Source organism: Equus caballus, chromosome 5 (genome assembly GCF_041296265.1).
Source record: "Equus caballus isolate H_3958 breed thoroughbred chromosome 5, TB-T2T, whole genome shotgun sequence".
Lineage (NCBI taxonomy): Eukaryota > Metazoa > Chordata > Mammalia > Perissodactyla > Equidae > Equus > Equus caballus.
Genome location: NC_091688.1, coordinates 101166978 through 101193540, shown reverse-complemented (window position 1 = coordinate 101193540; position 26563 = coordinate 101166978). Strand labels below are relative to the sequence as shown.

The 26563-nt window shown below is 48.9% G+C and overlaps 2 protein-coding genes across 25 annotated transcripts in view; one reads left to right on the top strand and one right to left on the bottom strand.

The window, feature by feature from the left end:
* The window catches only part of RAVER2 (ribonucleoprotein, PTB binding 2), a 93913-nt gene extending 85068 nt beyond the window's left edge, over positions 1-8845 (top strand). For 8 of the 9 annotated variants that reach the window (XR_011438903.1, XM_070267548.1, XM_070267542.1 and 5 more), the window contains one exon: positions 6602-8845. Coding sequence is in view for 7 of the 9 variants with exons in the window: in XM_070267548.1 (XP_070123649.1) it covers positions 6602-6748 (147 nt within the window). In the remaining 2 variants the exon portion in view is untranslated. The remainder of the gene's footprint in view (positions 1-6601) is intronic. The other variant, XR_011438902.1, reaches the window with a different exon arrangement.
* The window catches only part of JAK1 (Janus kinase 1), a 142881-nt gene continuing 125159 nt past the window's right edge, over positions 8842-26563 (bottom strand). For all 16 annotated transcript variants that reach the window (XM_070267535.1, XM_023641948.2, XM_070267536.1 and 13 more), the window contains 14 exons: positions 25492-25598; positions 22633-22776; positions 21942-22029; positions 21350-21477; positions 20595-20730; positions 18751-18902; positions 16270-16420; positions 16053-16147; positions 14760-14952; positions 13939-14063; positions 13407-13579; positions 11683-11800; positions 10983-11093; positions 8842-10237 (listed from right to left, as the gene is read on the bottom strand). In XM_070267535.1, coding sequence (XP_070123636.1) covers positions 10142-10237; positions 10983-11093; positions 11683-11800; positions 13407-13579; positions 13939-14063; positions 14760-14952; positions 16053-16147; positions 16270-16420; positions 18751-18902; positions 20595-20730; positions 21350-21477; positions 21942-22029; positions 22633-22776; positions 25492-25598 — 1817 coding nt within the window. In that variant the 3' untranslated portion in view covers positions 8842-10141. The remainder of the gene's footprint in view (positions 10238-10982; positions 11094-11682; positions 11801-13406; positions 13580-13938; positions 14064-14759; positions 14953-16052; positions 16148-16269; positions 16421-18750; positions 18903-20594; positions 20731-21349; positions 21478-21941; positions 22030-22632; positions 22777-25491; positions 25599-26563) is intronic.

Below are 26563 nucleotides of genomic sequence, written 5' to 3'. Positions count from 1 at the left end.
TTGGCCTGTAGTTTTATTTCCTTGTGGTGTCTTTGTCTGATTTTGGTATTGGAGTAATAATGCTGGCCTCATAAAATGAGTTCGGAAGCATTCCCTCCTCTTCAATTTTTGGAAGAGTTTGAGAAGGATTGGTATCAACTCTTTGAATGTTTGGTAGAATTCACCAGTGAAGCCATCTGGTCTTGGATTTGTCTTTGTTAGGAAGTTTTTGATTACTGCTTCAATCTTCTTACTAGTAATTTGTTCAGATTTTCTATTTCTTCATGATTCATCTTGGTAGGTTGGTTGTTTCTAGGAATTTATCCATTTCTTCTAGGTTGTGTAATTGGTTGGCATGTAACTGTTCACAGTGGTGTCTATGATCTTTTGTATTTCTGTGGTATCAGTTGTAACGTCTCCTCTTTCATTTATAACTTTCTGTCCCCCCTTTTTTTGGAAGTCTAATTTATGGTTTGTCTAGTTTGTGTTTTCCAGAAACCAGTGCTTAGTCTTACTGATCTTTTCTATTGTCTTTTTAGTCTCTATTTCATTTATTTCTGCTTTGGTCTTAGTTTCAGTAGTCTCCCTTTATCTGCAGTTTCACTTTCCTTGATTGCAGTTTCCTGTGGTCAACTACAGTTCAAAATGTTAAATGGAAAATTCCAGAAATAAACAATTTACAACTCTTAAATTGCATGCCATTCTGAGTAGCGTGATGAAATCTCGCACTGTCCCATTTGGGACATGAATCATTCTTTTTTCCAGCATATCCATGCTGTATATGCCACCCGCTGATTAGTCACTTAGTAGCCATCTCGGTAGCAGATCGACTGTTGCAGAATTGCAGTGCTTGTGTTCAAGTAACCCTTACTTTACTTAATGATGGCCCCATAGCACAAGAGTAGTGATGCTGAAATTTAGCTATGCCAAAGAGAAGCCGTTAAAAAAAATACTTCCTTTAAATGAGAGGGTGAAAGTTTAGGTTGCTGAAGTTGCTAAGAACAGTAAGAACAGAACTTCTATCTGAAATTGTGAAGAAGGAAAAAGAAATTCATGCTAGTTTTGCTCTCATGCCTCAAATATGAATGTATAGAAAAAAATGTGTATATAGGGTTTGGTACTACTGAGGTTTCAGGCATCCACTGCGTGTCTTGGGGTGTATCCCTCAGGGATAAGGGGGGCTACTGTATTTCCTTCCTTCTGCTACCTTTGGACTCAATTTGTTCTTTTTCTAGGTCCTCCAGGTATAAAGTTAGGTTGTTTATTTGAGGTTCTTCTTTTTTCTTCATGCAGGCATTTATCAGTATAAACTTCCCTCTTAGAACTGCTTTTGCTGCATCTCATAAGTTTTGGTATGTTGTGTTTCTGTTTTCACTTGTCTCAAGATAATTTTTGATTTCTTTTGAATTCTTCTTTGACCCATTGATCATGTTGTTTAATTTCCACATTTTTGTGAACTTTCCAGTTTTCTTCTTCTGATTAATTTCTAGTTCCATACCACGTGGCCAGAAAAGATGTTTGATATGGTTTCATTCTTAAACTTATTAAGACTTTTTTTGTGGCCTAACATATGATCTATCCTGGAGAATGTTCCATGTGCACTTGAGAAGAAGGTGTATTCTGTTGCTGTTCAATAGAATGTTCTGTATATGACTCTTAGGTCTTTCTGGTCTAACATATTGTTTATGTTCAATGTTTTCTTACTGACTTTCTGCCTGAATGATCTTATTGTTGGAAGTGGAGTATTGAAGTCTCCTGCTATTATTGTATTGCTGTCTCTTTCTCCCTTCAGAACTGTTAATATTTGCTTTATCTACTTAGGCTCCTATGTTGTAGCATAAATATTTACAATTGTAATAGCCCCTTGATTAGTTGACCTCTCATATATAATGACCTTATTTCTTGTTACATTCTTTGGCTTAAATTTATTTTGTCTCATGTAAGTATGGCTACCCTTGCTTTCTTTTGGTTTCTATTTGCATGAAATATCTTTTTCCATCCCTTCACTTTCAGCTGACATATGTCCTTTAAGCTGAGGTTTCTTATACCCAGCATATAGTTGGGTTTTGATTTTTATCCATTCAGCCACTCTGGGTCTTTTGAGTGGAGAATTTAGTCCATTTACATTTCAAGTAATTATTGATAGGTATGGACTTAATATTGCCATTTTGTTAATTTCTAGTTGTTTTATAAATCCTCTGTTCCTTTCTTCTTCTCTTTGTGGGTGGATGATTTTCTATAGTGCTAGGCTGTGACTCCTTTCTCTTTTATATATCCACCATAGGCTTTTGCTTTGCGGTTACTGTGGGGCTTACATAAAACAACTTATATTTTTAGCAGTCTGTTTTAAGCTGATGATAACTAAATTTCAAATGCATACAAAAGCTCTCCCAACCCATTTTATATTTTTGATGTCACAATTTGCAACTTTTTACATTGTGATCCATGAGCAAGTGATTGTATAGTTATTTCTATTACTTTTGTGTTTGAACTTTCATTACTACATTTATAAGTGGTTTACCCACTGCCATTATTCTCGATTTAAATATATATTTACCTTTACCAATGTTTTATACTTTCATGTTTTCCTACTACTAATTAACATCCTTTCATTTCAGCTTGAAGAGCTCCCTTGAACATTTCATGTAAGGCTAGTCTAGTGGCGATGAACTCTTCAGATTTTGCTTGTTTGGAAAACTCTTGTTCTTCCTTCCATTCTGAAGGAGAACTTTGCTGGGTAGAGTATTTTTGGTCGGCAGTTTTTTTCTTTCAGCACTTTAAATATATCATCCTTTTCTTTTCTGGCCTTCAAGGTTTCTGCTGAAAAATCTGTTGCTTTTCTCTTGCTGCTTGCAAGATTCTCTCCTTGTCTTTAATATTTGACAATTTAATTATAATGTGTCTCAATGTGTCTCTGGATTCATCTTGTTTGGTTGTCTCTAGGCTTTGTGGATTTGGATGTCTCCAGATTAGGGAAGTTTTCAGCTATTTATTTGAATAAGCTTTTTGTCCCCTACCCCCTTCCTTCTGAGATCCCTATAATGTGTATATTTGTCCTTTGGATGGTGTCTCCTAAGTCCCGTAAGCTATCTTCACTGTTTTTACAACTGTGATTGGATGAATTCCACTGACCTGTCTTTGAGTTCACTGATCCTTTCTTCTGATTGATCTGATCTGCTCTTGAACCCTTCCAGTGAAACTGAGTTCAGTGATTGTATTCTTCAGCTCTGTGATTTCTGTTTGATACTTTAAAAATATTTTCTGTCTCTGTGGAAATTCTTACTTTGCTCATGGATTACTTACCTGACCTCCATGAGCATCTTTTCGACCATTATCTCTATCAGGTGAATCACTTATCTCTGTTTCCCTAAGATCTACTTCTGTATATTTATCCTTTTTTTCCCCCTGGAATGTAACCCTCTATTTCTTCTTTTTCCATGACTCTGTATTGGTTTCTGCATGTTAGATAAAATAGCCACTTTTCCCTGTCTTCACAGAATGGACTCATGTAGGAGATGAACCTTGTCAATCAGCTCTGCTTGAGCACCTAGCTGCCTCTCAAACTTCTGTGATTGTCCAAGCCTCCTCCTTTGTTTTTAGTGGCTCCCAGTAGTTGAGGCTGTGCTAAGACCCATCAGTTTTCCAAAGGGGAGAACAGCAGTCAGCATCCAGATGCAGGCTGCTGAGAACCTGGACCCTCAGGCAGAGCTGGGCAAGTGTGCACTTCGACTCCTTCCAGGGAGAAACAGAGATGGGCATTTCTGCCTGTTCCATTGGGCTGGGCCTGGGTGTGTAGCCAAGGCAGGCAGGGGGAGGGAGGGTGCCCCTGCACCCATTAAGAAATTCTTTTTTTTTTTTTAATTTTTTTTTTTTTTTTTAAGATTTTATTTTTTCCTTTTTCTCCCCAAAGCCCCCCGGTACATAGTTGTGTATTCTTCGTTGTGGGTTCTTCTAGTTGTGGCATGTGGGACGCTGCCTCAGCGTGGTCTGTTGAGCAGTGCCATGTCCGCGCCCAGGACTCGAACCAACGAAACACTGGGCCGCCTGCAGCGGAGCGCGCGAACTTAACCACTCGGCCACGGGGCCAGCCCCCCCATTAAGAAATTCTTGTTGGCTACAGTCCTGTGGGACTCATGAATGCAAGCCCCATTGTATCAGAATCAAGCAAGCAGGTGGCCATCTCTTGAGTGGCAGCCACAGAAGCTGGGGCACAAGCGTGTGTACAAGCTTCTTCTAGGGAGATACTAGTGACTTGGAGTGGGTTGGAAGAAGGTGGGAGGTCCTCCAGCTTCCCAGGTTTCTGGGGGAGATCACAGCCAGCCCCTGGGGCCCGCTAGATTAGAAGCCTGGCCCTTAGGCAGCAGCTTTTAAAGCATGCAGACAACCTCTTTCAGAGAAGGACTGAGGGTGAGGGAACTTGCCTGTTCCCGAGAAGATAGCTGCAGTGAGCGCTCATGCACCCAAAACAATACCTTGTTTGGGGGCTGGCCCAGTGGTGTAGTGGTTAAGTTCATGCGCTCCGCTTTGGTGGCCCGGGGGTCTGTGCGTTCAGATCCCGGTCATGGACCTACATGGTGACTCATCAAGCCATGCTGTGGCGGTGTCCCACAAACAAAATAGAGGGCGATTGGCACAGATGTTAGCTCAGTCTTCCTCAAGCAAAAAGAGGAAGAGTGGCAACAGATGTTTGCTCAGGGCCAATCTTGCTCACTGGAAAAAAATTAAAAAAGAATAGCTTGTTTGGAGCAGCCCTGATGGTCTAGTGGTTAAAGTTCAGTGCTCACCACTTCAGCTGCCTGGGTTTTCTTCTCAGTCGTGGAACTACACCACTGGTCTGTCAGCTGTTATGCTGTGGTAATGGCTCACACTGAAGAACTTGAATGACTTACAGCCAGGATATACAACCACACACAGGGGCTTTGGGGAGGACGAAAAACAAAAAAAAGAGGAAGATTGGCAACAGATGTTAGGTCAGGGTGAATCTTTCCCTGCAAAAAAAAAGGGGGCTTGTTTGCGTGCTAGTCTTGTGGGCTTCATGGATGCAAGCCACACTGGCTTTCAGAGCTAGGTGTTGGGGGAGCCTGTCCCTCCAGTGGGAGTCCTAGAAGTTGGGGTACTAGATGTGGAGTCTACACCCTTCACTCTTCAGGGAGAAGCTAGAAGTTGGCCATTCCATCACGATTTAATGGTGCTGTGCCAGGGGTTGAGTTTATGGCAAGCGTGTCTCAGCCTTTCCTATCTGTCTTGACGTGGGTATTTTCTCATTTGTCCAATGTGTTGGAGTCACTCAGCTAGTTTCCAGATCTCTTCCAGTGGGAATTGCTCCATATGTAGCTGTACATTTGGTGCGCTCATGGGAGGAGGGGAGCTCAGGAGCCTCCCAGGTCGCCATCTTGGTTGACTCCTCCTTAATCCCTCTTAACATGGATGATTGAGAGCTACTTTATCCACCAGGAGTTGTGACAGACTCATCTTTCCCTCTGAAGTTGATCAGTATTTTTATTTATTTTTTGCTGAGGAAGATTCACCCTCAGCTAGCATCTGTTGCCAATCTTCCTCTTTACTTGCTTGAGAAAGATGCACCCTGAGCTAACGTCTGTGCCAGTCTTCCTCTACTTTGTATGTGGGTCACCACCACAGCATGGCTGATGAGTGGTGTAGGTCTACACCCAGGGACCGAACCCACAAACCCAGGCTGCCAAAGCAAAGTATGCTAAACTTATCCACTAAGCCACAGGCCTGGCCCTGACCCCCATTTTTAAAACTGTGACCACTGTTGGTTCAAAATCAATTGTAATTTTAATTGTAATGTGAGAAGGCTCTTCTGCATTGCTGGAAGCTTTCCTTATGAGTCATTTCTACAGTCTTGTATATTAAGTTATATAATTTTGCTTCAGCAAGCTTGGCACATATCATATTTGTAAAAGCTAAAACTAAGGGATTAGGAAATCATGGGGTTGTGCTACACATTCTGATTCACTATATTGATTACTGTGACTACTTATGAGGACCATTTTGGCCATTCTAATAAATACTTCCAGATCAGAATCTCTGGAAAAGTACCTGAAAATCTGTATTTTAACATGGTTTCCAGGTGCTTATCCTGTAGATTAAAGTTTGAGTTCACATTAGTCTCTAGAATGTATTATTATTTTCAGTGACATCATTTGTCAATTTTTATACCTATTACTTTCTTGCTACTTTTACTAGACAGATCTGACATCTCATTTGATACGCAGCTCAGTTTCTTTGTCACTCTCCTCCCTCAGAGGAACACTGACATCCGGTACTGATATTCTGATTCAGTGGGGGTTAACTATTTGCAAACAGCAGAAGCAACTAGAATCTTTTTTTTTTTTTTTACTTTCCCCAACACATCGGGGGAGAGAGAATACTCGAAGCTGGTTTGTATTTTGTAAAAGTTCCACAAGTGATTCTGATATAGAAATTTTAAAAAAAATCTAATTTGTTTTAACAAAGGAATTTGTGTAATTTTTGGATGACTTGGTTATTTATCTTGCTGTTCTGTTTTTACAGAACACCTTTTCTTGTAAACATGTTTAATGAATAAACCAGTTTTAATTTCGATTGTAGTATTAGTTGTGATTTCTTTTTCTCACAGGTGTCATCTTTGAGAAATGAAAAGCGAGGCTCATCGTATCTCATCTCTTCCCCAGAAGGTGGCTCAGTGGAGTTTGTCGACCAGCATTCTCAGGGCACAGGAGTGTATTACATGGAAACCTACTTAAAAAAGAAGCGAGTGTACTGAGTTACGTTCTCTCCTTACAACCTCAGAAGGTTCTCTGCAGAATCTCTGCTGGTCTTCGCTGCCTTAACGACATTCAGACTAGCCATATCCTTTAAATACGGGTTTCTAATTTCCCAGAAGGAACTGTTGTGCAGCAGGCAGAATTGCCAAATAAGAAATGAGTAGCAATAAGAAGAAATATCAAGTGAGGACGTTTTCCACTAGAATTAGATGCATCTTAATCAATGTGATATTAACCTACGGTCCATTGGAGAAATTAATAATATTTCTTGTTTTAGGACTGGGAATAATTTTGACACCATATATAAAAGTTTGAAGCAATAAACGGGAAACAGTCTTGTTTCCTGAGCCTTAGTAGAATGAGTTTCTTAAAAGCCAACGTGCATTTCGACTTACTTTCCCTAGAAGTAATCTCATTTACAGATTTTCAGACCTTTTCCTAGAACTGCGAGAGTGCTGGATGTCCTACATGCAGACTGCATTGTGACCGCCACCCCAGCCACGCAACATAAAACTCAAACACGGAGTGATCGCGAGGGCCCAGGCAGACGCCACGACAGACGCTTTACTTTTAATACATTTACCATTTATACCTTTTGTGAAAAACACAAGGTATTTTAAGAAAAGCAGCTTTGGTGATCTAATTAAGGGATTGGCAAACTACACCCTGGGGTCAAATTCAATCCTCCACCTGTTTCTGTACTGTCTGCAAGCTAAGAGTGATGTTTACATTTTTAAATGGTTGGAGGAAAAAAGAAAATTTATGATTTAAAAATTATATGAAATTCAGATTTCAGTGTCCGTACATAAAGTTTTATTGGAACACCACCATGCTCGTTCATTTACATACCGTCTAGGGCTATTTCGTGCTACGATGGCAGAGATGAGTAGCTGTGACAGATGGCAAAGCCTGAAATATTTACCATCTAGCCTTTTATAGAGAAAGTTTGCCAACGCTCATCTAATAGCACTAATTCCCTAATCGTTTTACTTCACCTAAAGAAGGACCTTTAACTTTTGCAGCAGACTTCTGAGGCAAGGAACATGGGCTTGCGTGTCTCCTCCCCTAGTGCACCCTAAGGACTGGAAGCGGGCCCGCGGTGAGCACCCAGCCCCACTGCACAGTGCAGGGACGCGGTCAGCACCAGCCTGCTGAGCGTGTCTTCTGGAGGAACGGTATTTCTAAGTGTTTTGCGCTAATAAGCGATACCTCACTCTCTGCTTTGTCTCTTATCCTTTTGTAGTGAGTTCGGCTGAAAAACGAGCAGCCGTTTAACCCAACTTACTTCTGAAAGAATTGTGTTTATTGCAGATAACTTCTGAGATCACCGTCTCCTCAAGACCTTGGTATTAAATGCATGAGACACCCTGTGCCACCTAGAAATTTCTAAGCTTGTTCCTTGTTATGAGACTGTAATTGATGATGTGGAATTTAGGGGTCCCGATGATCCTAGTCTTTTTGAAATCAGATCATTAAATAACTTGTAACTTAGGGACTTATTATTTTTGCCTATGACATAGGGTATCTATCTATCCTGTTTTAATTAGGAAGTTTAAAATTGGTACTCATATGATTTGTAAAGAAAGAATTTTACTTGGTCTAATTTATTGCATATGTTAACTTCTGTTGGAAAATGACAGCTAGGCAGTTGAACTAAGATAATTTCTAAGGAGTGTACTACCTATAAGTTAACTGACCGGGATCGGCTATGACCCAGCAGATGCATAATGGATCCGCCCTGCTCTCTACTTCCCCTTCCCACTCTCCTGTTGCATTGAGCCTCTTCAGTGCTTAGTCACACCTCCGTGACAGTACAAACAGAAGAAAGGGAAGCTGGTGACTTTTAAATCAGAGCTGCCACATGAAAGCAGGAAGAGGCTGAAAGAACGAAAAGGTACTTTGGACCACAGTACACGTGGCTCTGCCGTCCATACTGCCCTGTGCCCCTTACCACTGGACGCAACAGATACATCCAAATCAAACAGGACCACTACCGACACCCCCCAAAAGTCCATACTGTTATTTTTCTATGTAAATGAATTGTTTGAAATGCTTTGAAAATGAAATCTTAATATTAAAAGGCATATGCATGTGAAGTCTCTAGCATATTTATTTGTATAAAGAGTAAACAAAGTGCATATAGAGTGGCCACAGGTTCGACACAGACAGATACCTTGGTGATGGAGGGTTATTGAACAAATTTAAATGGCGAGTTTATTGTTGCCACTGAATCAATCCAGAACTTTTTCAGGCTCAAAGTAATGACATCAACAAACAAATGCTAGACAGCATTAACAAAGTTTTTCAGACTCTTGGGCTTAAAGATCTTATGGTTCACATTGAATCAGAGATTAGCTATTTTTGATTACCCAGCTACCTCCAAGCAGAGTGAAAACTGTCTAGTGGATCCTGAACTCCATGTTGCCTCTAAGCTGGGTCTTTTTCAAGTTTTGTGCGATCGGGTGATGGTCAAAATCTTGTAGATGGATGGTAAGTACTGAAACTAAGAACAGTGCAATGGATGTGGTATGTATTCTGATTTGGTTGCATACAGCATCCAAAACCAATGCTGGAACAGCTTGCCCCAAGTGGTATAGAGTTATCAAAGGCTATACACTGACAGTTCTTAAAAGCATGTATGATAGCATCCAGGTTCTAGGAATCACTTCTGATTCAAGGTATACTGTTTAGGAAAGCAAGGGCATAGGCTGAGTTCTCAAGAATTAACATCATGCAGCAAAGTATCTGCTCCACAGCTGTCACCCTGGGTATGACCAATTTTCTCAAAAATGGGTACCACTGGTCACCCAAGGGGGCAGGAGCTAAGCCACTGGAGAAACAACTCAAAGTTTAAGTCCTACTGGTGACAGGAACACACTCATCTTTGTAGAGAAACACTACCACACTAACTGGTATCTAATATTTCAAGAATGCTGGGTCTGTCGCTGTATAGATATTGAAATTTGAGGGCCTGTTAGAGTACTGGCTAAGTCCGTCAATCCTTATGTGCCAGAAAAATGTTTCAGCTCAACTAGCAGCGGAGAGACAGCAATCACCTTGGGACCATACTTGGGTCAGCTCCTCATTTTGAAATGCTGATACACAGCTGTGATGGTCAACCAGCCAAATGAAATGGAGAGAGATTCTTTCCCAAAGGAGGAGTGCTTGCTATACTGGGTTGTCATTATTTGTCACTGTTACTGGTGCCAAATTTAAAGAGGAAGTACTTACACATATTGAGCACCACAGTGTGCCTGTACATGGATACGTACCCGAGTATCTTTTAGACAGAATACAAACGTTCCCATTAAAGAAAAAATGTTTTAAACGGTTTGGGTATTTGTCGGGGGAGGAGGACTTGACACGCGGTGGGATTCAGACGTTACTCGTGCTTATTTTAAAAGCGCTTCAAAGCCCTCAATAAGGTTCTGAAAGGTGGTGCGACTGGATGGCTGGAACTCCCAGCATTTTCTCATAAGCTGATAAACCTGGAAAAAGAAGGAAGAACCAACAATAGTAAAAATGTTGTCAGATTTGGGAGCTTTTAAATTACAGAAACATCAAGAGTCAGAAAATGATTTTGGAATGTAAATGACCTTCCTTAATAAGTAAGACTGGGAAATAAGAGTATTTGAGTAATTTAAAATACAGAAAGTGTGACACAACTATAGTTCCTAAATAATATTTTAACACTTGAGAAACTCATGGGTTAACTGATCTTCCCCAAAATCCAGGTCATTAATTGCCATGAGCCAGCCAGTTCAGGGGTAAAGTTTCAGCTCGGTTTAGACTCAGTTTCCCCGCTGGATGCTTCGCTCTCTGACGCGTGCTCTTCAGTAAGTCTTAAATAGTCTCAACACTTAAAGGCTCCATTCTCTTTAGATACAGAAAGCTGAACAGATGTCACAAATGCTGTTGACGAGTGTGATAAACTTACACACAGAAATACAATTATACGTGTCTGTCACAATGAGGTGGCACCAGACGTGTCCTTTGGGTGCTCACTGTGGTGAGCCTGCTTTCGAAGGAATCCTTGCTTTGACCATCACCTACGGCCATCAACTGCCCTGAGGTGAGTTCTCAGACATCTTATCTCAAATACAGCTTCAGCAAACTGTTTTAAAAAGGAGTTTTCTCCTCTTCCTCCCACCCCTAGTGTCTGGCCGGATAACCCAAGCCATGAAAACATAATAAAAAGTGTTATTCTGTTACTGTGAAGTGGCCTGTAAATACCTCATCTGGACAGTGGGGTGGACAAGGCAGGCGCTTCCCCTCTTTCAGTGTGTTCACAAGCCTCGTCACTGTCATCTGGCCATGAGTGGGGCCTATCATTTTCAGGAACAACTACGTAAAACAAAACCAAACAAAATGTTTTACTTTGCACATATTTATAAACACCAGATAGATTAAGGTGAAATTTCTAGAATTAACTAGAAATTAAAATAGCAATAAAAAGGCTTTTCTCCTTAGTAACTTTAAATGAAAGTCCAAAATCCTTATTTGCTCTCAATGATCAGACTACTCAATGTCTCAGACTCTACCAGCCACTCCCTCCCCTGGTCACGGAGCGTGTCGCAGTGAAACGATCCCATTTAGGAGTGCACGAGGCTCAGACCAGCCCCTACCCAAAGATGCCTCACTGAACTCGCACATCCTCTCAGGAAACTGTCCCTGGGCTCCTCACATAGACAAGATCCTTGACAGTCAGGGTCACCTTATAGAACTTCGGACTCTTTGTGAAACCACGACTTGAGAGAGCCACAAATAACTGTCAGGTGATAAGCCAAGTTAAATGGAAAAGTAACATCTTTGCTTTGCATGATAAGACTGATTGGGTTCCATTTAAGAACTAAACAGAAGGAAACCTACAAAGCAGGGGGACCGACACATTTTAACTGGGTGATGGGTTCAAATGAAGACAAGTGAGACACACCGCCATGGGACTGGAGTCCGAGTCGCAGTAGGTGAGCAGCTCGTGCAGAGTCACTCCAAAAGACCAGACGTCAGAGGCAATGTAAAATTTACACTGAATCAAACATTCTGGAGCATACCTGAAAGAAAGAGGAGCGTGAAATTTCATTTCCTGGGAAGGATAGTCCAACAAACACTACAGAGCAGCTCAGAAAAATGTAATGTTCTATGACGTGTGTGTATTCTCTACAGATCACATACGCTGCTGCGGTGCACATGTGACATACAGAACACCATCCTTTACAGGCTCTCAGTAGCACGTATTTGCTCCAAAATGACAGTGAGACAAGTTGGCACTCTTCGTTTCACAGGGCGAGTGTTCCCCACGGGGAGGAGGAGGCGTATGACAACAGACGCAGCTTTAATCGCCTGCGAGCTCAGCGCGAGTCAGCAGTGACCTCACTGCCCAGTCCTCTTCCAATGTCAGCTGTGTGGGTGAATGATCCCCAACTGCCCAAGCCAGAAACTGGGGCGTCCTTGTATCCAGTTTCCTAAATACTTTTCAAGCCTGCTCACTTCTCTCAAACGCCACTGTCACTATCCTGCCCACTGTCCTAGCGCACATCATCACCGGCTCTGGCTGAATCAGACGCCCTTGCTCCAATCTTGCTTCTCACCATTCCACAGTGACCTTGCTAAAGCAACAGGCCCCATCCTCACACCCCACAAAGGCCTCCGGGCTTGGGATGGAGTCTCACGTCCATAACTCAGCTCCCATTGCTCTGCCTTGGCAGCCCCCAGACCGCGTGCTCCGTGATCCAGCCACACCGAGCTGCCTTCAGCGCCTCGAAATCCACTGCTCTCGTCTCACTCGTGTTAGGCACACATGCCTTCTACTAACCATCTTTCCAGCCCCCATGAATCTTTGAAGGTTTTATCTTAACAGTCAGGACTTCCAGAAAACCAACCTGAACCTTTCTACACTTATGTTACCACGAAATTGGCTGCCACACCCATTAAACTCTAAACTCAGTCTGTTTGTTCGCCATCACGTGTCTAGAACCTGGCACAAAGGAGGGCCTGATACATACTTGGTTAACGAGTAAATGAGGGCTCAGGCTCCACGGGTGGGAGAGACCTATGTCGCATCTAGGGAGGGTGCAGCTCAGAGGTGCTGACAGTTTTAGAGGGGTGGAGCAGAGACTTACGCAGCTTCTCCCCTGGACAGTGCTCCAGGCTGAGAGGGGTCAAAGGAGGGTACGGACTTCTAACCAGATGCTCTGCTGACTCAGGAGAAGATGGCCAAGTCTCCCAGGGATCTTGCTCTGCTCTGTCCAGCATCTCCCTGCATCTGTTCAGTGTCTACTTCCTGCCTGCCCCTCCTCCCACGCGCCCTCCAGGCTTCCTCTGCCTGGGTGTGACTGCTCCCGCTGCTGACAGTTTTAAGGGCCGTGCCAGATGAATGCCCTCTCCCGGGAAGCTGGAGATGCTGCGCTGGTTGCATCTCTCCATTCCTTGGAAGATGGTGTCACAAGAAGCTCAGGCATTTCCATGCGGGTTGCTTTCAGTGAAACAGCCTAAAATGTGTTTCTTGAAGGCAAAAATCAATCAATTCCAAATGTTCTAAGTGCTTTCTAATCTTGACTCATGCAGGAGGAATGAGAGATGTTAACATAGCTGGAAAAGGCTCTCAAAACAGTATGAACGCTGGGAAGCACTGAGGCCGTCTACCTCTGATTCACTTACCAGAACACAGGGCTGTCCCGATCATCCTTGACCGTGTAGTACTCTTTATCCCTCTCGATGGCTTTGGTTAAACCGAAGTCTCCGATTTTCACTTGGTGCTCACTCTCAACGAGGACATTTCTTGCTGCTAAGTCGCGGTGAACGTACTGCTGAGAACCCAGATAGTCCATGCCCTGCGGGAGAGAAGCAGACGCCGAGCACACGGCGAATTTGAGCGCGGACCACGTCTCGTGTCACTTCCTGACAAAACGTACAAATGGCACCTCATTCGCATATCACTGGCTTTTTTCCTTGGTCTTTACTTTTATGTAAGAATAGTAAGACCAAACTGATTCAAAGGAATACACATTAAATCAGCCATATTAACAAATCAGTTCACTTTCCTGGTGAAGGCTGACTTTTCATCCAGATCGTGCAGAGCAAAACCAACTCAGCACAATCACTGGCAGCCTTCCCGCGTGCAGCCTGTACGCACCAGTCACCTAGACAGAGTGCCTGCTTTTTAATCTTTAACGTCCTTTTTTTTTTTTACCTTACAAATCTGAACGGCGTATTTTAACTGCTGTTTGAGGTTAATTTTGTTTTTATTCTTTGGAAGATATTCCTTAAGGCTTCCGGAAGGCAGAAATTCCATGATGAGCTTAATACCATTTCCTCCTGTTTAGAGAAAAAAGCACCCATCAGTAAGAGGCTGCCCGGAAGGGCGTGTGGGAGTCAAGGGCACAGGACCCGGAGAGGGGACCAGACCTGACCACAGGACCACCGCGGCATCCCAGGCAAGTTCCTCACCCTCTGAAGCACCAAAACCTGGGGGTCCTCAGCGGCAAACAGGGATACTAACGCACCAGCCAAATGGTGATTTTTAAAAATTAGGAGCCTTAGCATTTCACTACCAATTTTAAAGTACAATATGTGAGTACTGTACTGGCTTGTAAAAATGATACACTTATCAGTGCATATTACTTGCCACCTTGATTTAGACAACTAGATCCGGCTAGTGCTGGGTGAGAACAGGGCCAGGGGAGGAGCGGCCATCACGTTCATCTGACCTGAGTGCCCGAAGTGCACATACTGTGTGGGAGCCGTCCAGTGCCCAGTGCGGGTACGCGGACAGCATGGAGAGGCAATGCTGGAAGCATCCCCGGCTGGGGAGCAGGGCAGGCTGGGCGGCTTCCCTGGGAGCTCCGCAGCCGCTCAGGGATTTGACAGTCCACATGACCATGCAGCCCAGAGCGCGTGGGGGCTGCCGGCCAGCGCATTCAGGTGGCCCAGAAAAGGCGAGGGCACTGCCTGCTCAGCACTGGCCTGATGAGCCCCGACAGTCTTCAAACCAAGCCCACTCTGCACACATACCGTCTTCTGTGCAGATGCCTTTGTACTTCACAATGTTTTCATGGTAGAGGTTCCTTAGGATCTCGATCTCTTTCTTCAGATCAGCTATGTGGTTACCTCCACTCTCAGGCTTCAGGGATTTGACAGCCACCTGCTCCCCAGTATTGTCGCCCTCAGGGTCATACCTGCAGAGCTCGACCTTGCCAAAGTGGCCCTGGAGGGACAGACGCATGTGCTTGATCAGAGAGCCCCAGCCTGGGCCAGCAGGGGCACAGAAGCTGAGGCTTGCTCCTCGTGCTCCTCCCGAGGGCCTGACGCTGCAGGCAGCAGGCGCCTCCCTGGCCTCTCTGTCCTCAGCACAGCCCCCTCCTCTCGGCTCACACAGCCGCTGTACGCTCTGATACTGAGCCACGAGAAGGAAAGTTTCAGGAGACTGCTGAACCGACTCATCAATCCCAGTCTCTACGAAAATGTAACCCAAAAGGAAGGAAGGCTTTCTGATCATGGAGGGCACCTGCAGTGCTCTCTGACAGCCCTGGGCCCACAGGGCAGGTACCATGATGTGGCTTCAAAGAGCACTGTGTGAGGAGTCTTTAGAAGACGTGGGATTCGATCCCCGCTAGGCCGTTTGATGGTGAGGTTGGCCCACCACATCTTCCGAGCTGGCTGTGCAGGTGCTCAGTGCCCTCGCTAGTCGTACGCTCGGGATGTGGTGGGGAACCAAGGATGCCGGGCCTGTAAAACGCCTCACACGCAGCCTGGTGCATGGCTGATGCTCAAGCCAGACACCATCGGTGTTCACGTAGCAGAACTACAGAAAATCTGCATAAGGACACAAATCCCAGTAGCTTTTCTAGTCACATTACCTGTTAGGAAACTCATTTGAAGGCCAAAGGAAAAGCTGACGTTTTATTTTGGCCTTCTGTCTAGGACATCCATTCCTCATTTGAGCAGCCTCACAGGAACACACGCCCAGGCAAGTCAGAGGCGGGGTCCTTTTACTCCCACCAAATCTATACCGATCCCCCTAGATCTCTGCCTTACATTCTCTCCTGCCCCTTAGAGAGAAACTGAGCTTCTGGAGGGAGCTAACCGGCGTCCTGCATGCACACAGCCACATGTGCAGGCAGGTGTATGCACGCTGCTCCTGTGCGAGGGTCAGATGCAGAAAGACACACTCTCCCGCAGTACAAATGGCCTGAAGAGAACACAGTAAGATCCTTTCTCTTATGAGCCAGGACCCGGAACAAGAGAGCAGAGAGCAGCTTTACATGCAGAGGTGCTGGGTCAGCAGGGGACCTGGGGGTAACTTGCCTCTCCCAAGTCACGGATCCTTTTTAAGAACCGCTTTTCAAAATGTGTGGGATCCACTTCAGCTGCTGGCTTTCTTTCTGAAACAATGTCTGGATCTAACAGAAGAAAGAAGGGACGGTTAAGAACAAGTGAGTGCTGCACACGGGCTCCTCGTTATCCCTGGCCCCCCGAGTGGCTCTCCAGGGCGCTGGCTGATCCCGGTTACGCAGCGTCTTACTCTGCTCCTCCAGCTTATTGATGTCTCTCATGATGGCTCGGAAGAAGGGCCTCTGATTAGGGTCATAGTTCATGCAGCGGGTCATCAGGTCAGCCAGCTCCTTACAAGATGGTGTCACTGGCCTGCACCGGCTTTCATAGAACCTCTCTTTCTGTAAAGAAGAGGACCACATGGGAAAAACTGAAGGAACCACCCAGAAGTCTTTTGGCCCCAGGTCAGAGGGAGTACTTCTGACCTGTTAATTCCCAACAGCTCTGCCCAGAGGAAGATTTCATAAACATGTGTGTTACTGTTGCCTTCTTCCAGCCTGGGGAGATGCCAGTGATACTAAAATAATCTGAATTCGAGGAGGGCAGCAGTGCACCCCAGTCCAAACAAGCCATATTCCAGGAAAGCCAGTGCGGCCTTTCTGGAATGCAATTTGGCAATATGTGTAAAAATCTTGAGATTCTCCAAACTCTCTGACTCATTAATTCCAATTATTGACTGACTCAGAAATAAATCAGATATAAACAAAGACTTATGTTTAAAGATACTCCCTGCAGAATCAGAACATTACGGATTTTCAAACAACCTATATGGCAAACATAAAATTAGTTAAATTAGAGTTTAACGAAACAACTCACACTAAATTTCTAAAAATTGTAAGACTTATTTCAATGCATAAGAAAGTACAATATTAAATGAAAAGAACACAGCATATACACTTATATCTAGCATGGTCCCAATTTTGCTTAAAGAAGATACAGACTAGGAAGATGGTATGGAAAGTGTGAAATACTGGTCAGGAGTGACCACAACGTGGGGATTACCATTTTCTCATTTCTTTATAGTTCTCTATATTTTCCAAACTTTTGTCAACCGTTTATGACTTCAAAATTCTAAAACAAATAATTGGTGCCACTTTAAAAGATTAAGTGCAATCACCACACTCCAGTTTCCAGTCTTCGGACGAGCGCCGAGAGTCCTGGTTTCTCTTCCGGTCCCGGTGCGTCCTGGGTGAGGGGCAGGCCCGGGAGGATGAGGAGGAAGAGGGACTGGAACCAGGGAGCTGAGTGCTGCCCGGCCCTGAGTGTCCCTCACCGCCCCTGCCCCAGGGCAGCTGGCAGAAGGCCGTCTACCCCTCTAAGGTACTTGGGAGGAGAGGGAGCCCTCTGATCAAAGGTGCAGGCCCCTCCTTATGCTGTCCCGTGTGCTGCTCAGCCCTGGTACACAGCAGGTGCTCAATAAATACTGACAACAAAGGGGATGCTGTTTCACTTCCAAGGAAGGTAAAAATGACTCCCAAAAGTCTAGGCTGAAAATCCCAAACAGCAGATCTGTAGATCTGAGGTCGCCCTGCTGGTTTCAGTGCAACTCCCCTTTCTCAGGTCTGACCGTCTCACAGGGCACAGGCCGCTGGGGTAAAGGCACTGCCGCTTCAGCGCTCCTCCGTGCGCCCTCCACTGCCTTCCCGCTGCCGCTCCCTGTTTCAGGCTCGCACCAGAGCCCGGAGCACGTCCGTCCCACCACTGCGTCCAGATGAACCCCCCCAAGCCACCCTCCTCTCCTCACTGCCCCACCAATGTCCACATCAGCGCCCAGCAAACGCCGCAGCCTGGAACTCGGGCCCTTGACAATCTGACCTCAGTGACCTCTCCCACCCTACCACCTATCCTGCCTCTCCACACCCAGGCATACGAAGGCACTGCCGCCTCCCTGGGTTCTGATCAGTCCCTCCGGCTGCAAGTGGCGCCTGGGCCTCTAAACACATGAGGCACATTCCGACAATCGAATCACTGGGCCGGGACCAGTGGTCCTTGCCTGTGGTCGTTACTACTCCCCCTGGGGAGCTGGTCTCCGCTCCTGCAGGGAGATGCAGAGCGGCTCCCGCCTCCGGGTTGCGCAGTTCGTCGGAGGTGGCCAGGTGAGTGTCTCAGTGCCCGAAGGAAGAGCAGGGTAACCACCCGCCCTGCGAGCCAGGGCTCCGAGGGCAACGGCACTGTCTGCGGGGTCCTTATCGTTGCTATTCCAGCCCGGCTCTCCTACCACATCCTACGCTCAAGGGAGGACAAAGCCTGTGTCTGTTTTGTCGTGAGCCCCCAGCACCGGCCCCTCCTTAGGACAATGCCTGATAGACAGTCGGGACTCAATAAATAGCTGTGTGTTAATTTTGCCGAGTAACAGGCACTTAAAATCTCAGATAAATGATACTTTGGCGACTTACTGAGCATGTATTGTGTGCCTAGAACTCTACCTGCATCATACACTTAATCTTCACAACAACCCTGCAAAGCAGGTAGTATCCATCCCCACGTACAGAGGATGACTGAGGCTCAGGGAAGCCACGTTACATTTGCGAGGTCACACAGCCAGTAAGGAGGAGAGTCAAGCCCGTGCCCCTCTCTTCCCACGACACCAGGCTTCCTGGTAACTCCTGAGCCGCCCGCGAGCGTCCGCGGAGCCCTCACTCTGCCTCCCCCGTGGAAGGCAACCGCTCACCTCGATCAGGGTCTTGTCCTTCAGGGGGATCTCGCCGTTGTAGCAGATCTCCCAGAGCGTGGTCCCAAAACTCCACTTGTCAGCGGCCACGCTCAGGTTCTTGGAGTCATCCACACACTCGGGGGCAATCCACGGGATTCGCTCTAAACGCTCTGGAGAGGACAGCACACGTTTATAGACTGGGTTCTGGGATCACCCGCAGAGTAAATCCCCGGCGTTCAGCAAGAACGGCGAGGTAATGAACTACCCCAAGCAGAGCTTTCCAAACCCGGGAGCTCCTGAAAGGCCCAGCACCCATGTCTGCTTATCACAAGCTCCCAGGAGGGCTGTGTGCAGCCAGTCTTCTGAAGCTCTGGCCTCTCAAATGCAAAGCCCCAGGGCAGAGGCCAGCACCCTGTGGAGGGAGGCGGGGGTCACATGGACAAAGGCTTAGGAAAGAGAAGGGGAGAGAGGAGACCACATGTGCACAGCGGGCCCAGGCTGCCCTCACATACCCGGCACGATCGCCCTGCAATGTTACAGCCACTCCCCGGGGGTTTTCTTTCATTTGGGAGGAACAGGGAAGGCAGACTGAAGTAGAGCAGCCACACATCTCTTGCACCTGGCTGCTTCTGTAGCCCCTGTTCTGGCTTCTAACCAAGGCCACGGAACTGAGCAGAAACCTCTCCACGCCCGTGGAAAGGGCCCTCAACAAGCTCGGCGGCCTCGGGAAGTAGCCTCCTGGTTCCAGATGGACACAGAGGCAGGACGGCCGTCCCCAAGCTGGGCATTCACGGTCAGGCCCGCTTGCCCTGCCTTCCCAGCCCTCACAGGCATGTGCAGTGGTGCCCTGGGATCGTGTGCCTGCCGCTGCCTTGGTGCAGGCCCACCTCACTGACCTGCAAGGCCCGATGAAACCCTCCGGCCTCCCTGGACGCCCCTCGGCCCCAGCTGGATGACGTCTCTCCTCTGAAAGCTCACTGAGTTCACTGGCATCCCTCACGGGGTCCTCAGGCTTCCCCGCTAGTTCTAGAGTGAGCTGTGTCTGTGTCTCAGACCCTTGCTGAGGACACGACCCCTGAGAGATTCAGGGCTGAACGTGCCTCGGGCCTGATGGAGGATGGCCAGATGGTAAGTGTCAAACAGCTACTGAAGAATGCTTCCTGTCCCCTTTCAAGGAGGGGATGACTTGGGTCTTATCTGTAAGGCTTGTTTTTTATCCTGGTTCCCTTCCAAACTTAGTCCATTCTGTGACTGAATGACTGAGCAGTGCCAGGCACTGTGCTCAATGCTGCAGATGACCGGCCATCAGAGGCCCATGGCACCAGGCCCCGGGCAGGCTGGTATTCTATCTGCAGCCCATAAGGCTGAGCGATGTGACGAGCAGACCCTGCACAGTGCTTGCAGCAGTGTCTCAGCTCCCAGCTCTGTCCTTTCCTTTGGGGCCCACAACTCACCATAACCTCCTTCAAAGAGATGATGTGAGACCACAGCGATCGCTGAGCGCCTCCCCAGACTGCTCACTACCTACAGCGGAGGACCCAGGAGGCCCAACCCCGACACCTCTCTGACTCCGCCCACCCAGCAGCCTCCCTTTGGGCCAGCCCCGAACCCTGAAGGCAGCTCCTTCATCGCAAAGACAGACGTGCCTCAGGGGAGGTGTGTTTCTCCTCCTGCAGGCAGCTCCCGAGGGCAAGGACCAAGCCTCCTCCGCTCCAGACGTCCCCTGACCCCCAGGGCACAGTAGGAACATCAACATCAGACTGCTTTTGCACAAGTGTGCTTTCTGGCGTGGTGCTGCCTCGGTGGGGGCAGAGGGGGGCAGGGGGAGGGTGGGAAGGGAGGTGGAGGGAGGGGAGACTCACCTTGCCTGGACAGCACAGTGATGGGGATGCCGGGGTCACTGAGCTTGATGAACGGGCCGCACTCACTGTCGATGCCCTCGCGGGCCAGGAGGAGGTTTTTAGTGCACACGTTTCCATGGACCAAGTCTTTATCCTCCTGCGGGGTAAAAGGGCAAGCTCAGGAAGGGTGCTGGCAGGCTGCCTGCCCTCCACCCTTCCCACGCTCCGTCTCCAACCCTGGCCCCGCAGACCCTCTCTCCACATTCCCCAGCTGCAGCCAAACCGGGACAGCCGAGTGCTCCCACCAATTATCTATGCGACTCAGGCACGTAATACGATGGCCCTCAGCTCCAGTTCCCTCATCGGGGAAGCAGGGATGAGGGTGGAGCAGCAGAAGGCTTCCGCGAGAATGAAACAGAACGGACCCTGTGAAACACCGCATGGCTGAAGCACGGTCAGCACTCCATAAACCTGAGTACTGTGGATGCCAGTGGTTCCCTTCCTTCACTCTCTCAACTAGTGTACTGGCCCCACTCTCCCCACACCTGAAATCGGAAGCCAGTCCTCCGACACGACGAAATTTCCCTCTCAAGAGGATTCACACGTGAGCGCACAGAACAGCCCAAAACGACCGTTTTGCTGAGCCCCAGGCACACCTGTGTCCAACCACAGAGCCCGGGCCCCTCAGCGTGCCTGGCCAGCACCTCCTTCCTGCCACTGCTTCTAGGACATTCCGGTTCCTGGTGGGGACCCCACGGACATTAGAACATACTTACCAAGTAACTCAGGGCACTGGCCAGCTGTTTGGCGACGTTAAACTTCCACGGTGTGGTGAGGACATCACTCTTCCGGTGCATGAAGAGATCCAGGGGCCCTCCCTCTACAAACTCTTCCACCATGATATCTACAAGCACAAAACAATCCCATCTGGAACCTTCCATCTGTGTGGGATGGTACTCTCCCTCATCCCTCTATAAGAGCCCCCTTTCATGGCTGGTACTCAGCTTGGGAGGACACGAGCAACCTTGGGGGGGGCAGATGGCTGCACAGGGGGCCAGGCCTGGGCTCACCCGGCCCAGAGCTCCTTCTGCTCTGATTTCAGGCCACTGAACTCAGCTTACTCACCCCAGCCTCCTGGGTCTAGCTCAGTGTGGGGCCCAGAGTTGGCAAGAAGTAAACGTTCAAGAAACGAGCGAAAAACATGGGATTTAGCTCCATGTCCACTATTAACTTAAGCAGGTGACCCACTCAGTACCTCAACGTCCTCAACTGCAAAGGCACCATAAAGGGGCATCAGCCCCCGGTCACCCTCACAGGGCTCATGCTCCCTACCGGGGACCCATCCCCTTTCCAAGAAAATACACTTACTCTCCACATCTCGGACACAGACGCCATAGAGGTACACGATGTGTTTGTGGGAGACCTGTCTCATCATGCTGGCTGCCTCGAAGAAGGCCTGTGGAGGGACAGGACAAGGATGCCAAGGGTCAGTGTCCACTGGTCTGACCCCAAAGGGGCTCTGCTGGGAGGAAAGCTCGCCACTGCCACCATCCCAAACCCTGAGCTGCTCCCCCGGCCTCACTGCCAGGGACACTGCCAAGTCCCCAGCTCCAGGCCAACCTGGCTGGGACGCAGGATTTATTCAGAAAGGTTAACAGGATGCAGAGCCAGGCTGGGGGACAGGCCGGCTGACAACTTCCCACTGGATACCCACGTAACTCTCCAGACTGAAGGGACAGCCCTGGGCTACAGCAGGGACTCGGAGAGCACTTGGCTAGAGTCCTGGGGTTCTGGGCACCGCCACGGGAGCTCTGGGAGGAAGGAGGGAGAGAGAGGGAGGGCCAGGCCAGGCGGGGGGCTGCACAACCCACCCCATCCTTATCTCCCCTCACTCATTGTCCTGGTCTGAAGACAGGAATCCTGAGTAAAAGACAAGTTTGCAAACTGTAAATGAAGCCAACAAGAAGGCGAAGGTTCTTCCTAGCCCACCGTGCTCCACTGGCTCCAGAAATGGGGGGTGTGGTGGGCAGGGGGCGGGGGGTATGATGAAGACACTTGCCAGAGAAATGTCCCTGTGGCTGGGATCCAAGACTTTGAGGATCACTTTTATTCGCTTCTCTTCCGGGGTTCCTTCGTCATCCCTGTAGTCCACTAGGGTCCCAGAGTAGATGTGCGTCCGCGTGCCTCTGCCAAGGTGCTCACCCTGAGGGAGAAGAGGGGCTGGGGCAACCTCTCCCTGGGCTAAGGCCTTAACGGGGGCACAGAACACCAGAGCGAGGGGCAAAGGCAGAAGAGCCCCACAGCTCACGGCTTTGTGCGCCTCGTCCTTAAGAGGCCTCCAGAGGAAACCAACAGCTACTCGGCCACGTGGTGGCACTTGCTGGGCCCCAGGAGAGGGTCCTCACATCCCCAACAGTGCCTTCCTTTTACCTCCAGGAACAGCCTGTGGCCAAAATACAATCCTGACCCATCACAGAACTTCAAACCGTGCCATCAACAGTCAGCGCCACCAGCCCCACCCCAGGCCAACAAAGCAGACTGAGGGCCCCGCCACGGCTCCTCTCTCAGGCTGGGGTGCAGGCAGAAAAGATGCCTAAGTTCTGGCTTGACTGCTTGCTGCATTTAACCTAGGAAGGGCTCGCCCTGCTTCCCTCCATCCACGTTCTGTAAACAGGGCGCCATGGTGCCCACTCCACAGGGCTGTTGCAAGAATCCAGGGGCTAGGTCTGAAAGCTCCTGGTGCAGCCCTGGCACACGGGGCCGTCGGTCTGCTGGGCCCGTGTGTGCCGTTTGGTCACCCTAGACCAGGTGCTCGCTAGTTCTCATCCTCAAACTGCTCATTTCCTACCCATCTATGCAGTGTACGTGTGCACGTGTGCACGCATGCTAAGCTTTAAAATTACTGATGCAATTCACACATGCCTTCGCCCCAGCCATCTCACAGAGGAGGAGACGGGCAGACAGAGCAGGGGCTGAGGACAGGCCCTCAGTTTCCTTCTAGGAAAAGGGCTAAGAGCACCAGCCGAGCGCAAGAGGACTCAGTGAGATCGTCTGCACAAAGCCCAGCACATGATGATCTGTCTCTGCGGCCCCTTCCAGCTCAAGCTTTAATGATTCCGATTTAAACATTCTCAACATTTGGAAACCAAAACGTGATTCACAGAACTCAGGCACTATCAAGTTATTGACATTAACCCCACAAAACTTGTAAACTGAAGCTCTATTATTCTAGTATTCTAAGACCCCCGGTAAATGCAGAATATGGAGTGTCCCCACAGGAATGTACACAGTCGTTAATCGGGTATATTAATTTGCACAAACACCACCATTTGTCATCTGTCATAGCAGAATGGCGATGCATCCGCCCTGTCTCCCTATCCTGGCACAGCCCTGTGACTAGTCATTGAAACCACATCTGTCATGAAGCAATCCATCAAGGTTATGGGAAGCTGTGTTCCCAGAACATCCCGTAAAAGCCATATGCTTTCAGAATAATTATGCTTCCCCGGAAGGGCTGCTTATGCCGTGGCCAAGTCAGGCAGCTTGTCATCAGGATTCACAGCAACCCAGGGCCCGGCAGGCCCACATCAGCCTCCTTGCACGCTGCTCCTGCTCCCTCTGCCCAGCGCCGGCTCCTCCTCCCCCTGACTCTGCTTTGACACCACTCCCCCCGGGAAGCCATCTCTGCCCTCCCAAGGCTAGGGAGGGGGTCATCTTTGACAGTCCCCATCCCACTGCGCTTCCCCACTTGGGGCTGCTCTCTCGATAATGTAGTCATCTACTTAAGGTAGATCAGAGTCTGTGTCCTCCACCAGACTGCGCCTGCCACGCAGAGTGCTCAGTCACTGCTGGAGCACGGAGGACGGCGACCATCTGCCAGAGGCTCAGGGGAAGGGAAGAGGGGAGCCCCAAGTGCAGGTTGAGTTCTAGACAGCCAAGAGGCAGGGGTTCTGCCGCTCTTAATCTCCAGACAAGCTCTGACACCACGAGAGGGAAAGAGAACAACAAAGACGGTCCCCGGGGAAGAGTCGACAGCAAGGCACGTGAGGTGGTTACAGCCTCACAGATATTACAGCCGTGGACTTTCACTCCCTCAAAACGCTACTCAACAATTTCAGGGATTAACTTAAAGAAGTAAACCAACCAACCCCATGCCTGCCACTCTCCGCCAGGCCCTCAAAGGCAGGGAGCCCACGGTTTGCCCTCAACACCTCCAGGGTGTTGCGGCCTCTCCCGGTGGGAAGCGGCCCGGCAGACTCCTCTCTCCGAGGCTGCTGGCGTGCTGTCTTCTTACACTCCCCCAGTGGGTGGGTGCAGAACAGAAAGTGGGGTTTGCCCTGGGCCTCACGCCCTTAGCCAAGGCCCAAGGGCAGCAACGAGGGAAACAGGGCCTGCCTAAGGCTGCAGACTCTGGGCACGAGGCCCCCAGGCCTGGGACACTGGTCTGAGGAACCTGTTTCTCAAGACAGTTCTTCTCCGTCAGCCCTAAACTGTGCATCTCCCACTCCCTCACTGTGTTTAGTGTTGCGCAGCTTGGCTCCTTCTGGAAGCATCAGAAAGCCAGGACTGAACTTCAGAAGTGCTCTGCCACGTGGCATGCGGTGGAGCGACGGGGGTCGCAAGCCCGCACCCCCCGTGGAGACCCGACTCCTGCTGTGCTGTCAGCAGTACCACCGAGTGCCCCCAACCCACCATGGGAGGCCCTGCAGCCTGACTAGGCCACTTCCTTCAGAGAAAAAGCGCCTCTGGGCACATCGGCGAGGCCAGGAGGGAAGCAGGGCTCTGCTTAAACTGCTTTGACTATGAAAGGAAAGTCTCCTTGTTCACCTTCCACTAGGATGTCCCCAAACTCTACTTCACTCCTCCCCAAGTCCCCACAGGACCAAGGCGGGACCCAGGACCCGCAGCAATGACTCACTTGCACAATATCCTTCTTGAGGATCCGATCGAAACTCAGCTGGCTCATAGGGTAGACAGGCTGCCACTCCTGGGCTTTCTTAGTAGCCACCAGCAGATTGGAGATTTCTGTGGAAGAGAGCAGAGATGGCTGAGCAGAGGAGCGAGGCCCAAGACCCTGGGCAGCCGTCTGCCAAGCCACGGGGCTCGCTGGACACACACTGGTGCATGTGTGGGTTCAAGTCATTCAACAAACATTTATCAAGTATTTTATTCCTGCCCTCCAGGAGCTCACGGTCTAATAACAGAGCCAAGAGAGATCCAACAGCCAAGCAAAAGGAAAGCTACAATCTGAGCAGCGACTCTAAAGGCCAGGCCCAGGTGCTGGGGTGACACAGCAGGATCTGTGCCGGCAGGAGGTCAGGGAAGGAAACGAAATTAAAACTCTAGAAGGGAAACTCCAAGAAGGCAGGGCCCGTCTGTCTACCTCCTGCTCCACCTCCACAGCTGGCCTCAACAAACACTTGTTTACAGCGTGGGAATGAACCACAAGCGTGAGCTGAAGGACCAGAGCTGAGAGGCGGGGAGCAGCTGGGCCTGGGCAGCGATGGGAACCAAGGCAGGAGGGTAAACACTGGTTCTGCGCAGAGGAGCCGGCAGGCGACCCAGAGAGTCGCACCTGATACCACGGAGGCGCTAACCACATGGTCGCTGGACGTACAGATTCTGAGCGACCATCCTCCGAAGCCTACTGACTCAAACAGCAAACCAAACATGGCACAAAACCTGCCAGGACAGGGTCGCACAGGAGGCTAACTGGGAATTTATAATCCATAGAGGCTGCCTCCCCACCCCTTCTGGGGCTGCTGCAGGCTGCATCCAAGGCGGCCGCGGGGCGGAAAGTGGCGGGAGGATCCAGGGAGGCCCTGAAGACTCCGCGGCCCAGCTGCTGGGCACAGCTCCCCACAGCGGGCTGCATGCCTCGACCGTGGGCTCTCACACCCTCACTGCCCTGCACCGCACGGGGGGCTGCTTTCCCTTTTTCCCCAGCTCACACTTTCCGCCGGCCTTCTCTATGCCAGCCGCTGTTGTCA